We start from the raw sequence: 13,415 nt of genomic DNA on the forward strand, positions 1-13,415 counted from the left end.
AAGGATTACTTAGAGTGTGGAATTAGGAGAGATTGGACATCCTCTAGCATTACACAACAGGAAGGGGGCTGGGGGCCAGCTCTCCCACAATGCACTGCGGTGCAGCCAGCTGGCAACAATCCTGGTACTACCCGTTTACCCAGCTCCTATCTTCAGAACAGGAGCCCTAAACTGCTTTGGCCAGTAGGTGTCAGTGAAGGCATGTCCGGATATGCATCAGCTCTCATCAGGGAGCCATCAGGAATAGCCTTTCTCTCATCACCCTACCCAGGTCTCATCAGGGAGCCATCACACACACAGTCTCTCTCCTTCCTCCACACTACCCAGCTCTTATCATGGAGCCAGTGAGCACTCCCTCCCCATTTAGTCTCCTCAGGGAGCCATCGCACTTGATCTTGAAGTAAAGAGAGGGACTTTACAGAAAAAGATTTTTAAAAAAACAACACAATTTCTTATCTAAAGATCAAAACCGGTTTGTTTTTCAGGCAGAAAGGGCTTGTGGTGGAGGGGGTGTCAGGCGTAGCTGTGGTCTGAGCAGGAAACAGTTGCAGAATGGCTGCTCGGAAGCCAGCCTGAGGAGAGTTCAGTAACCATGCACCTGCTCCTGCTCCTGCTCCTCGCTCTGCCCTGTAAGTACCGTCTCCACCTCCGAGCCAGCCTCTCTCATCCGTCCCCGAAGACCATCCTTCAGATCCAGAGGGAGCAGTGTCCCAGGAGCGGTGGCAGACCTGGGGAGAACCTGGGACCTGCTTGTGGTCTCCAAACCTTATCATCTGGAGATGATCCTCGTGCGGGTGCAGTAATGGAGAATCCTGCTGTGTGGGTCGGGAGAGACTTTTCAGATATAGTTAGAATGGTTTCAATCCTAAAATAATGTGCGGCTTTGGATCCCCTCAGTTTATTTTCCTGAGATCTGAGCTTGGGATAAGGGAATCTTATCTATGGGTCCTGGCTTTCGTCGTGTTATCCAGGGGAAAAATATTCACAGGAATTGGGGGTGCCCAGGGAGTTCTATCAGTGCTGCCCCGATACAATCTCCTTCTATCAGACTGGAAGTACTGAGCCCAGAATGTCATGCCCTGCCCGCTGCTCACCCTACGACCTTCACCAAGGTCACTCATCGCATTTCAGCTTCAAAGTACAAGCTAGCAATTGGGTAGATTTATGTATACTCTGTGTCTGTTTCTCTTAATTTTGTTGGACTAGGTTCCGTGTCCCAGAGGATCCACCAGCCCAGGCGGTTTCTGATGGCCATGGTGTCCCAGCCGGTGCAGCTGGACTGCTTCCAGAGAGAATCAGACCAGCCACTGATGTACTGGTACCGGCAGCTCCCAGGGCAGAGCCCACTGCTCCTGATCTCCCAGTACCGGCAGGAAGAGCCTGAAGTCTTGCCTGGTTTTAAGGAGAAGGGCTCCGCAGAGAGGGGAAAGGATGGTGCTTATCACCTGCGGCTGAAGGCAGTGGAGAGGGAGGATTCGGGCTGGTACCTCTGCTCCTGCAGTGATGCACCATGAGAGAAGTGCTGGGGACATTGATGCAAAAACTGGGGCACTCACTGCATAATGCCAGGTGCTCCCAAGCAGATCAGAGGGCCACACTGACAGCCAAAAGTGTGTACCCTTGGCTTTTCTTAAAGCCAAAGAAAAGAGCCAGGCTGGCAGCTCAGTGGCACTGGTGTACACTGCCTCGGGGAGCACCTGGGTTCGAATTATAACTCAGGTCCTGCTCCACAAACTAGCAGGGTTGGGGGATGCTGTGGAGAGGTGGCTCACAGCTCCTGGGAAGGGAGGGTGTCCCAGTTATTGCTGGATGCCCACACCCAGTCCCCTGATTGCATGGCCCCCAGCTGAGATCTATAGCTGGGAGAGGGTATAAAATAGAGAAAATCTCTGCATAGTTGTGAATGAAGGCTCATGGCACTCATCCAATCAAAGGGGCAGAGTTCTCCAAAGCTCATCAGAAATGGACTGAGTTATGCCAGTAAAACCTTCTCACAAATCACTGACTCTCCATACCCCTCCCCTGCCTCCTGCACATGCTGCCAGGGTTATAACCACAGTGTTGTTCTACAACCTGCATCACCTTCCATGTCTTCTGCCTCTCTTCCTTCCTCTTTCCCTCACTTTCTGCGATTGGCCTTACTCCTAGGTCTCCTTTCTAGAACATAGGAGCATAAGAACTTGCCACGCTGCGTCAGACCCAGGGTCCATCAAGCCCAGCATCCTGTTTCCAACAGAGGTCAAACCAGGCCACAAGAACCTGGCAATTACCCAAACACTAAGGAGATCCCATGCTACTGATGCAATTAATAGCAGTGGCTATTCCCTAAGTAAACTTGATTAATAGCAGTTAATGGACTTCTCCAAGAACTTATCCAAACCTTTTTTGAACCCAGCTACACTAACTGCACTAACCACATCCTCTGGCAACAAATTCCAGAGTTTAATTGTGTATTGAGTGAAAAAGAACTTTCTCCAATTAATCTTAAATGTGCCACATGCTAACTTCATGGAATGCCCCCTAATCCTTCTATTATCTGAAAGTGTAAATAACCAATTCACATTTACCCGTTCTAGACCTCTCATGATCTTAAACACCTCTATCATATCCCCCTCAGCCTTCTCTTCTCCAAGCTGAAAAGTCCTAACTTCTTCAGCCTTTCCTCATAGGGGAGCTGTTCCATTCCCTTTATCATTTTGGTTGCCCTTCTCTGTACCTTCTCCATTGCAATTATATCTTTCTTGAGATGCGGCGACCAGAATTGTCCACAGTATTCAAGGTGCGGTCTCACCATGGAGCAATACAGAGGCATTATGGCATTTTCCATTTTATTCACCATTCCCTTCCTAATAATTCCCAACATTCTGTTTGCTTTTTTGACCGCCGAAGCACACTGAGCCGACGATTTCAATGTGTTATCCACTATGACACCTTGATCTCTTTCTTGGGTTGTAGCACCTAATATGGAACCCAACATTGTGTAATTATAGCATGGGTTATTTTTCCCTATATGCATCACCTTGCACTTGTCCACATTAAATTTCATCTGCCATTTGGAAGCCCAATCTTCCAGTCTTGCAATGTCTTGTAATGTATCTAGCTGACCCTCATCATGGCGTTAGTTAATTTATTTATTTATTTATTTATTTAACATGTTTTGTATAACGTCATTCGGTTTCGCCATCAGAACGGTTTACAGAATTGTGAAACAGGTTAGACAGACATCATCACAGCAATTTATCATGTAGTTAGGACTGTGACCCTTCAAACTGGCTTCCAATTAAAGCATGAATTGAAAACAAATCCATGACCATCTTACATAAAATTCTAAACAATGAACATCAAGGACTAAATGGCTTAAACATAACCCCCCAGAATCCTCAAAGAAACCTACGCTCAAACAACTCAGGATGCTTAAATGTCCCCTCCATCAGAGATGCGCATTTGACAACAACTAGAGAAAGAGCCTTCTCCATTGCCTCCCCTAAAATTTGGAACTCCCTCCCAAAAGATCTGAGAACGCAACCCAACCTTAAAACTTTCAAAAAAGACCTAAAAACATGGCTGTTTCGCAAAATCTACGTTAACATTCATACTTCTGATCATCTTAACACCCAATCGAACTTTCAACCAAAAACCACAAAATAACTTGTCTCCAACCAGCACCAAGCAAACCCTCCTCTCTCAAAAATGATTCTTTTCTGGACTAGAAATGATTAACCTCTGTTTAATATGCATGCATCCTGTTATACCTATTTTTCACAGTTGTTAAGAGAATTACAATTTGAATCTTGTAAACCGTTATGATGGCTTCACCAAATGACGGTATATAAAACCCAACAAATAAAATAAATAAATGAATGAATCCAATTGTCAGCCCCACCACCGCCACCAGTTCTCATTGTGTGGCCTTCCTGTGCTGCATTAACCTTTAAGCAGGCACCTTTTAGCCATGTGATGTATGAACACTAGCAGCCTTGAAGGGAGAGTCACCTGACAAGCTCCCGTGATGATAAGACTGTGTCTGTAACACGCGTCTCTGACTTCAGAGCACCTGGAGCTCACATAGAAGAGACGGGGATGATTCTAATCTTGAGCCTGCTGTGTATCACAGCCTCCTGTAGGTACCAGGCTTTACTTCCTTAGTATAAAGTTATATGTGTAACTTGTGTATATGGGACTGGGAGAGAAGTGGCAATGTTATCCTTAATATAATGTTATAGGTGAAACTTGTGTGTATGGGACTGGGAGAGAAGTGGCAATGTTATCCTTAATATAATGTTATAGGTGAAACTTGTGTATGTGGGACTGGGAGAGAAGTGGCAATGTTATCCTTAATATAATGTTATAGGTGAAACTTGTGTGTATGTGGGACTGGGAGAGAAGTGGCAATGTTATCCTTAATATAATGTTATAGGTGAAACTTGTGTGTATGGGACTGGGAGAGAAGTGGCAATGTTATCCTTAATATAATGTTATAGGTGAAACTTGTGTATGTGGGACTGGGAGAGAAGTGGCAATGTTATCCTTAATATAATGTTATAGGTGAAACTTGTGTATGTGGGACTGGGAGAGAAGTGGCAATGTTATCCTTAATTTAAAGTTAGATGATGTAACTTGTGTTTGGGGAACAGTGAGGGGAATTTTATCCTTAATTGGCATTTAATTAAAGGCAATGGCCAGGAACCGGGTTTTATTCATCCCCTCACGAGTTCACACTGCCCCAAAGCTGGTGGGACTGGGTAACGTGAGCTGGTGTCCTTTGCATGGTAGGTGGCACGTCCCAGTTTGTGCAGCAGCCCCGGCACAGCCTGGCCAGAGCGGGTCAGAGCCACGAGATCTCCTGCCTGCTGCTGGACTCCTCCTGCTACTTCCTGTACTGGTACCGGCAGGCGCCGGGGGGAAGCGGGATGGAAGCCCTCTTCCTCTCCGGCTCGGAGAACTCCGTCACTGAGTACGTGACCCGGGAGAACTTCACGGCGGAGAGGCCGGCCCAGGAGCGGTTCCTGCTGAGGATTCCCAGCGCCCACAGCTTCCACACTGCCCTGTACCTCTGCGCCTGCAGCAAAGGGACCCACAGCGGGAGGGAGGCACAGACATGCAGAACAAAAAGACTGCTCTCCTCAGCAGGGGCAGGCTGGACTTGTATCCCTTTATCCCTGGGACAGGAGAGGAGAGATCCCTGGGACAGGGCAGGAGAGATCCCTGGGTCAGGGTGGGAGAGATCCCTGGGACAAGGCAGGAGAGATCCCTGGGTCAGGACAGGAGAGATCCCTGGGACAGAACCGCACTCTGTTTAATGACCCCCCAGCTATGGCTCTGTCTTCTATCTTCCCTGTTTCTTTCAGTTGCTGGAACGACTCTGGTGGATCAATATCCACAGTATGTCATGGTGACTCCGAGAGGCAGTGCCCGTCTCCAGTGCCTCCTGAGGGATAAGGAGTACCCCTGGCTGAGCTGGTACTGGCGAGAGCCCCAGGGAGTCATCCAACACCTGTTTGCTTTAAGAAGCACCGGAGATAAAGAAAAAACTTCAACCAAGGGAGGATCCTACAGTGCTGAGCGGGTCAGTGAGACGGAGCTGGCTCTGAACATTAAGAACATCAGCCTGCCTCAAACCATCTACTGCACCTGCAGCAAAGCACAGTGCAGGAAGCCGGATTCACATCAGTAGCAAAACCCCTCTCTGACTGCACAACCCTGACCTTAAAGAAACAGGGAAATAAAGTGACTCCCTCAGGTTCTCACACAGAGAGTCAAAACAGAGCAGAGGATTAAAGCTGAGACACAGGCACTTCTGCGGTCACACACAGAAAGTCAGTGACAGAGCTGGGGATTAGAGCTGAGGCACAGGGAGATAAAGTGACTCCCCCGGGGTCACACACAGAGAGAGTGAGTGACAGAGCAGGGGATTAGAGCTGAGGCACAGGGAGATAAAGTGACTCCCCCAGGGTCACACACAGAGAGTCAGTGACAGAGTTGGGGATTAGAGCTGAGACACAGGGAGATAAAGTGACTCCCCCAGGGTCACACACAGAGAGTCAGTGACAGAGTTGGGGATTAGAGCTGAGGCACAGGGAGATAAAGTGACTCCCCTGAGGTCACACACAGAGAGTCAGTGACAGAGCTGGGGATTAGAGCTGAGGCACAGGGAGATAAAGTGACTCCCCTGAGGTCACACAGAGAGAGTCAGTGACAGAGCTGGGGATTAGAGCTGAGGCACAGGGAGATAAAGTGACTCCCCTGAGGTCACACAGAGAGAGTCAGTGACAGAGCTGGGGATTAGAGCTGAGGCACAGGGAGATAAAGTGACTCCCCTGAGGTCACACACAGAGAGTCAGTGACAGAGCCAGGGATTAGAGCTGAGGCACAGGGAGATAAAGTGACTCCCTGAGGTCACACACAGAGAGTCAGTGACAGAGCTGGGGATTAGAGCTGAGGCACAGGGAGATAAAGTGACTTCCTGGTGGAGTTACTCCCTATCTCCAACTCCTGGGTGAGACAGAGGTGTCAGTATTTTTTCTTCATTGGGGGATGGTGAAGAAGGTGAGTGACCTTCACCTCTGGACTCTTCCTAAGTATCAGCTCCCTCCTCTCACCCACCCCATCCCAAGCCACAACCCCCATTTCTTTCTTCCATCTCTCAGAAGAGAGAGTTAGCTGCTTTGGGTCCTGAAAACATAGACTGGGAATGAAGGAGAAAAAGGGAGAATTTGGGAGCAGAAGTCCCTTCCAGCCTCTGCCCCATGTACTTCCAGCTGCAATGCCAGAGACCTCTCAGGACCCCTCTTCACTCCTGGGGAAAACCTTGCGACCCCCAAAACCCAGGGCTCAGTGTCTGCCAGCTGAGAAATTCAGAAAGAGCTGTGAGACCTCCGACCTTAGCTACAGACAGCTGAAATGGGGGCCCGTCTGCTGATCTGGCCAGCTCCTCTCCTCTAATGTCAGGCTTAGGATCTGGCCAGCTCCTCTCTAATGTCAGGCTTAAGATCTGGCCAGCTCCTCTCCTCTAATGTCAGGCTTAGGATCTGGCCAGCTCCTCTCCTCTAATGTCAGGCTTAGGATCTGGCCAGCTCCTCTCCTCTAATGTCAGGCGTAGGATCTGGCCAGCTCCTCTCCTCTAATGTCAGGCTTAGGATCTGGCCAGCTCCTCTCCTCTAATGTCAGGCTTAGGATCTGGCCAGCTCCTCTCCTCTAATGTCAGACTTAGGATCTGCCATTGACTATTGTGGGAAGAACTGTCATTTCTTTCTTTACCATTTTGTAAATAAATTGGGTGTTATTTATGATAAGCACATTATAATAAAATCTTTTGCTAACAATCAGTGCATAAATGAATCCTAAAGGAGGAATACATTATATGGGTAAGAATTTGTATATTTATAGAAACATAGAAATGACAGCAGAAAAGGAGCAAACGGTCCATCCAGTCTGCCCAGCAAGGTTATGGTAGCATCTGCTGCGCCACCCAGGTCACCCCCATGCTTATCACTTTCCCAGACTGTAAACGTCAGGGCCTCTGAGTCCACTTCCCCGTTTATCTCTTGCCGTTGAAGCAGAGAGCAGTGTTGGCGTTTCATCACAAGTATCAGGCTTATTGGTTAAGGGCAGAACAGCCGCATCAGCAAGTTACCCCCATGCACTCGTTACTTCCAATTATAGAGCCTAATTGGGAGCAAAATGGTAATGCATTCATTTCTTTCGTAATGACACAGTGAATTAATTACTCATCATTAGTAAATACATCATAACTCTGCGAATAATTAGAAGATTAAGACTTTTTCATATCCAAATTATAATTTACATATTTCAGACTTTACAAACAAATTAATTGTAATTACCCTCCCCCACTGTAATTTCTTACTAATTAGTAAATAAGGTAATTTGTTTAGATGCTCATTTCTGCTGGTTCAGGGCCGCGTGAGAGGCTGAATCAGCAGTGGGGGCCTGGGGTGCATCTGTCCTCAGCCCCTAATCCATGGGCTGAGTTGGCGAGGTGCTCCATTGCTGGTCCTGGTCCTCGCTCTGCGTCACGGGTGCTGGTAGCTTGCGGTAGGTTGACCAGATGCCTTTGGTGGTAGATGGCCAGGGCCAGGTGAGGTCACATTCACCGTGCCCTGGAGGACCCTGCTTTTACTTGGATATTCTGCTACAAGAAAAGACCCGGAAGGGAGCTCCAAGCCCTTTTTATTCTGGGAGCTACTGTGCAGAGAGACCCAGCGAGGAGACCGTCAGCCTGACCATGTGCCCGGCCTTGCTATCCTGCACGCTTGTGGAGCCCCATGTGTCGGGCTGACATGGAAAGGAGGGGAAGGAGGAGCTGTGTCTGGCTCTGTGCTGGGTCTGGCTCTGACTGCCCTTATTTGTGTCTGTGACTTGCCTCTGGTCTGTAGGTGGCAGCAAACACTGAGCAATTGAAAACATAAAAGCTGTCAGAAGGAGAGAAGAGACGAGATAGAATGGGATGTATCGTAGGTAGCCCAGGGTGTCCCGAGTAATCTGCCACAGTGCCCAAGGCTGGCACCTGCAGGAGCTGCCCTCCCCAGGATCTTTGCAGACTCTGTTCCCCAAGGAGAGTTCACCAAGAATTGCCTTAAGCTCCCCTGGCCCCCTGGAAGGTTTCAGGCAGCTGCTGCCCAATCCTTGGGTAGAACTGGAGCACTCCACTGTGTGGTTCTGTTCAGAGGTCCCCTAAGGAGTGGGAGCAATGAGAGGTTGAGTCTGTGCTGGTCTGATAGTGAGGGCCTTGCCTCCTTGTTAGCATCTGACTGCAGCCCAACTCTGGCATTTCCTGCTGTCCCTTATACAGAGTGCTGCTGCCAACCCCTCAGCTGAGACAGGGGCAGAGAGACCAAGACAGCCGGGGATTAGAACTGAGGCACCAGGAGATAAAGTGAGTACCCCTGAGGTCACACACAGAGCTGGGGATTAGAGCTGAGGCACAGGGAGATAAAGTGACTCCCCTGAGGTCACACAGAGAGTCAGTGACAGAGCCGGGGATTAGAGCTGAAGCACAGGGAGATAAAGTGACTCCCCTGAGGTCACACACAGAGAGTCAGTGACAGAGCCAGGGATTAGAGCTGAGGCACAGGGAGATAGTGACTCCCCTGAGGTCACACACAGAGAGACAGTGACAGAGCCGGGGATTAGAGCTGAAGCACAGGGAGATAAAGTGACTCCCCTGAGGTCACACACAGAGAGTCAGTGACAGAGCCGGGGATTAGAGCTGAGGCACAGGGAGATAAAGTGACTCCCCTGAGGTCACACACAGAGAATCAGTGACAGAGCCGGGGATTAGAGCTGAGGCACAGGGAGATAAAGTGACTCCTCTGAGGTCACACACACAGAGAGTCAGTGACAGAGCCAGGGATTAGAGCTGAGGCACAGGGAGATAAAGTGACTCCCCTGAGGTCACACACACAGAGAGTCAGTGACAGAGCCAGGGATTAGAGCTGAGGCACAGGGAGATAAAGTGACTCCCCTGAGGTCACACACAGAGAATCAGTGACAGAGCCGGGGATTAGAGCTGAGGCACAGGGAGATAAAGTGACTCCTCTGAGGTCACACACACAGAGAGTCAGTGACAGAGCCAGGGATTAGAGCTGAGGCACAGGGAGATAAAGTGACTCCTCCAGGGTCACACACAGAGATCAGTGACAGAGCCGGGGATTAGAGCTGAGGCACAGGGAGATAAAGTGACTCCTCCAGGGTCACAGACAGCTGATCCACAGCTCTGGGACACCTTTCTAGAACAACTTCGGAGAGAACCAAGCTTTGCCACTTTCAGAAAGAGGTGAAAACTTTAGATCTTAAAACGGAACTTATTGTATCTGATTGAAGGTCATCTGGTTTTTCTACTTTTTAAAGAGTCTGCTGTATCATCTCTGGCGTTTGCTGCTACTCTTTAATAATTAACTGAGACTCATGAGCTATTGTTGTCAAAGCGGTGCACGTCCTGATTTCCATCTCTTCAGCGGACATCTTTCCATTTTATACTGTTTTATGAATAAGTTGCAGATGTAGGGCCTAGGACAGTGCACGCTATAAATGTTTTAAATAAATAAAGTGGCAGCGGCGGGGATTAGGACTGAGACGCTGTGAGATAAAGTATCAGGCCTGTGCCTGAGAGCTCAGCTCCACCTCCTTCCTGCACAGCCTGAGAAGGCTTCAGCACATTTCCTGCAAAAGAGGGCAAAACCTCTGCAGGTGCATTCCCCTCACTCTGAGAAAAACTAGAGAACCCTGCCCAGCCCAATCGACAACTCTGAGACAGACAGACAGACGGAGCCCATGAGCCTCTTCTCCTGCTCCTTTCTTTACCTGGCTCTGAGAATGGGTAAGTGAAAAGGGGGAGAGCCCGCTCTCATCCAGCTCTGACTGGGACCCAAACACGAAATCCATTCCAGATTCTGAAGGATCCAGGTGAGCCCTGCGAGAATGAAGCAGACAGGAGCTGAAGCTTGCAGCTTGGTGGCCGGATTTCTGTGCTCTCAGGTCATTCCTTATTCACCTTGCTCACAGACCCTCTCTTCTTCCTCCAGGTCTATCCTGGTCCCTCCTGGTGCACCAGTGGCCAGAGAGAGTGGCGGTCAGGCAGCAGGCGAAGGTGCTCCTGGCCTGTTACCAGAACCAGAGCGACCACATCTACATGTACTGGTACCAGCAGCGGCAGGCAGGAGGGGAGCTCCGAGCGATAGTAACCAGTGTTAGCGAGAGCTCACCAAGGTTTGAGAAAGACTTCCAGGAGGGCTACACGGTGCTGAGACCCCAGAACAAGCAGTGCACGCTGGAGATCCAGCGTGCCAGCCTCGGTGACACGGCTACCTACTACTGTGCCACCTCTGATCCCACAGCGATGCAGAGCCAGGGCTCCTGAGCACAAGATCTGCAGCCCCAGAGAGTCGGGGCTTACGGCCCACCATGTACTCTCCCCTTAACGTGGGCATGAAAGGGGATTAGGGCCCATCGTGTCCCCCATTCCCTGTGAGAACTCTCTCTGTAACACACGAGACAGAGCCTTTTATACCCTCACGGCAGGGGAACAGTAACAAACCATAGCACTGGACAGGGTTGAGGGGAAAAACGAAAGGGCAGGGGTGGATTTAAAATTCAGAAACACTTAGAGATCAGCAGGTGCTTTACACGCAATTAGTGCATGCTTTCCGGAGGGACCTCTTAGGATATAAGAGTGCTTCCTGAGCATTAGGGGAGTTGCTCTGCTAGCCCACCGTGTCATTTCCTGCTTTCTCTTGCTCTTGTCACTTTCTGCCTCTCTCAGTCCTCCAGCAGACATGGCTTCGGGAGGCTGGTTCCTCGCTGCAGCGCTCTGCCTGCCCTGTAGGGAATGCTCCTCGCTCAGCCAACCCTTTCTCCAGGCGATTTCCCCTTTCTTTCATTGTGACCTGACCTCATGCCATGAATCCTTCCTCCCACCTTTCCTTCCTAAATTGTGGCTCTTTTTTTTATTCCCCACTGCTGAACACTTCACTCCCTCCACCCCCAGCCCACGTGGAAAAGGCACCTCATGCTCTGCCAGGGGCTCAGCGGGATTCTCACCCGCACCCCGAGCCATGAAACCGGGGGGCCTATTATTTCTTTATTTATAAGCATTTGATATTCCAGCTTTTCTTAGTTAGGGAAGGCACTAGGCGGACTGCAGGAAATGATTTTAGATGCATTTGGGTACAGGGAGGGGGAATGGAAAGCTTCTGGTGTTTCACTTGATGTTATTCCCATCTCCCGACAGGTCTGTGCAGTGCTGCTGACGTGACCCAGTCACCCCCGGTCCTGAGCGCTGCCCTGGGGAAGGACGTGGAGCTGCACTGTGTTCACCAAGACCCGCAGTACCACCAGAAGTTCTGGTACCGGCAGGAGAGGGGAGGAGGCCCCCTGCAGCTCATTGGGTCCTCTTACACTGGCTCAGATCCCTCGCTGGAGGAGGCCTTTCCAAACAGGTTCTCAATCCTCAGGGAAAGTACAGAGAGGACCTCGCTGAAGATCGCACAGCTCGGCCTGACAGACGGTGGCATGTACTGGTGTGCCAGCAGTCAGCACACAGTGCCACCCCCTTCCTGCCCCGCCTGGCAAAAACCTCAGCCAGGGAGGCCACAAACTGCTACACCTGAGGTGGGAGCACAGGAAGAAGACCCCTGGGGAGTCTGAGGTATCTGTGAAGGGTCCATGGCGATTCTCCTCCCCGTCTGTCTCTCTCTGACCTTCTTCCCACCTCATCTATTGCTTTCTCTCTCTCCTCCCCTTCTCTCCTTCTCCCTAGCTCCTCCTCAAACTCATCCAGCTAATTTTGGCTGGCCAGAGCTGACTCCCAGCACCCCCACTTTCTGCAGGGGGAAATTTTGTGGGTAAAGTTAGTTGGCCAAAATCTCTGGTTTTGGCCAACTAACTCCAAACGTTAGCTGGACAAACTCTTTAAATATCAACTTCATAATATACTTTGGTGCCAGGTCTGCTAAAATCCTGTGCTAGAAAATGTAAACCAGACTCTTTTTTAAATGACTGGGTCAGTGCTGGCTCAGAGGGAAGAGTGACCCCTAACACCATGCTGGGACACAGGGTCAGTGCTGGCTCAGAGAGAAGAGTGACCCCTAACACCATGCTGGGACACTGGGTCAGTACTGGCTCAGAGGGAAGAGTGACCCCTAACCCCATGCTGGGACACAGGGTCAGTGCTGGCTCAGAGGGAAGAGTGACCCCTAACACCATGCTGGGACACTGGGTCAGTACTGGCTCAGAGGGAAGAGTGACCTCTAACACCATGCTGGGACACTGGGTCAGTACTGGCTCAGAGGGAAGAGTGACCCCTAACACCATGCCGGGACACTGGGTCAGTACTGGTTCAGAGGGAAGAGTGACCCCCTAACACCATGCTGGGACACTGGGTCAGTACTGGTTCAGAGGGAAGAGTGACCCCCTAACACCATGCTGGGACACTGGGTCAGTACTGGTTCAGAGGGAAGAGTGACCCCTAACACCATGCTGAGACACTGGGTCAGTGCTGGATCAGAGGGAAGAGTGTCCCCTAACACCATGCTGGGACACAGGGTCAGTGCTGGCTCAGAGGGAAGAGTGACCCCTAACACCATGCTGGGACACTGGGTCAGTACTGGCTCAGAGGGAAGAGTGACCCCTAATCCCATGCTGGGACACTGGGTCAGTGCTGGCTCAGAGGGAAGAGTGACCCCTAACACCATGCTGGGACACTGGGTCAGTGCTGGCTCAGAGGGAAGAGTGTCCCCTAACACCATGCTGGGACACTGGGTCAGTACTGGATCAGAGGGAAGAGTGACCCCTAACACCATGCTGGGACACTGGGTCAGTGCTGGCTCAGAGGGAAGAGTGTCCCCTAACACCATGCTGGGACACTGGGTCAGTGCTGGCTCAGAGGGAAGAGTGACCCC

The 13,415-nt window shown here is 50.4% G+C and overlaps 3 gene segments (V, D, J or C); all 3 read left to right on the forward strand.

Moving 5' to 3' along the window:
• The first annotated feature begins 592 nt into the window (after positions 1 to 592).
• LOC115078392 lies at positions 593 to 1,514 on the forward strand. The segment is given in 2 exon segments: positions 593 to 629; positions 1,207 to 1,514. Coding segments are annotated over 2 exon segments (345 nt in total).
• A 2,522-nt stretch (positions 1,515 to 4,036) lies between these two features.
• Positions 4,037 to 5,868, forward strand: LOC115077926. The segment is given in 2 exon segments: positions 4,037 to 4,120; positions 5,349 to 5,868. Coding segments are annotated over 2 exon segments (366 nt in total).
• A 4,379-nt stretch (positions 5,869 to 10,247) lies between these two features.
• Positions 10,248 to 12,560, forward strand: LOC115077925. The segment is given in 2 exon segments: positions 10,248 to 10,336; positions 11,747 to 12,560. Coding segments are annotated over 2 exon segments (462 nt in total).
• Positions 12,561 to 13,415: the final 855 nt, after the last annotated feature.

Source organism: Rhinatrema bivittatum, chromosome 16 (assembly GCF_901001135.1).
Source record: "Rhinatrema bivittatum chromosome 16, aRhiBiv1.1, whole genome shotgun sequence".
Taxonomy (NCBI): Eukaryota; Metazoa; Chordata; class Amphibia; order Gymnophiona; family Rhinatrematidae; genus Rhinatrema; species Rhinatrema bivittatum.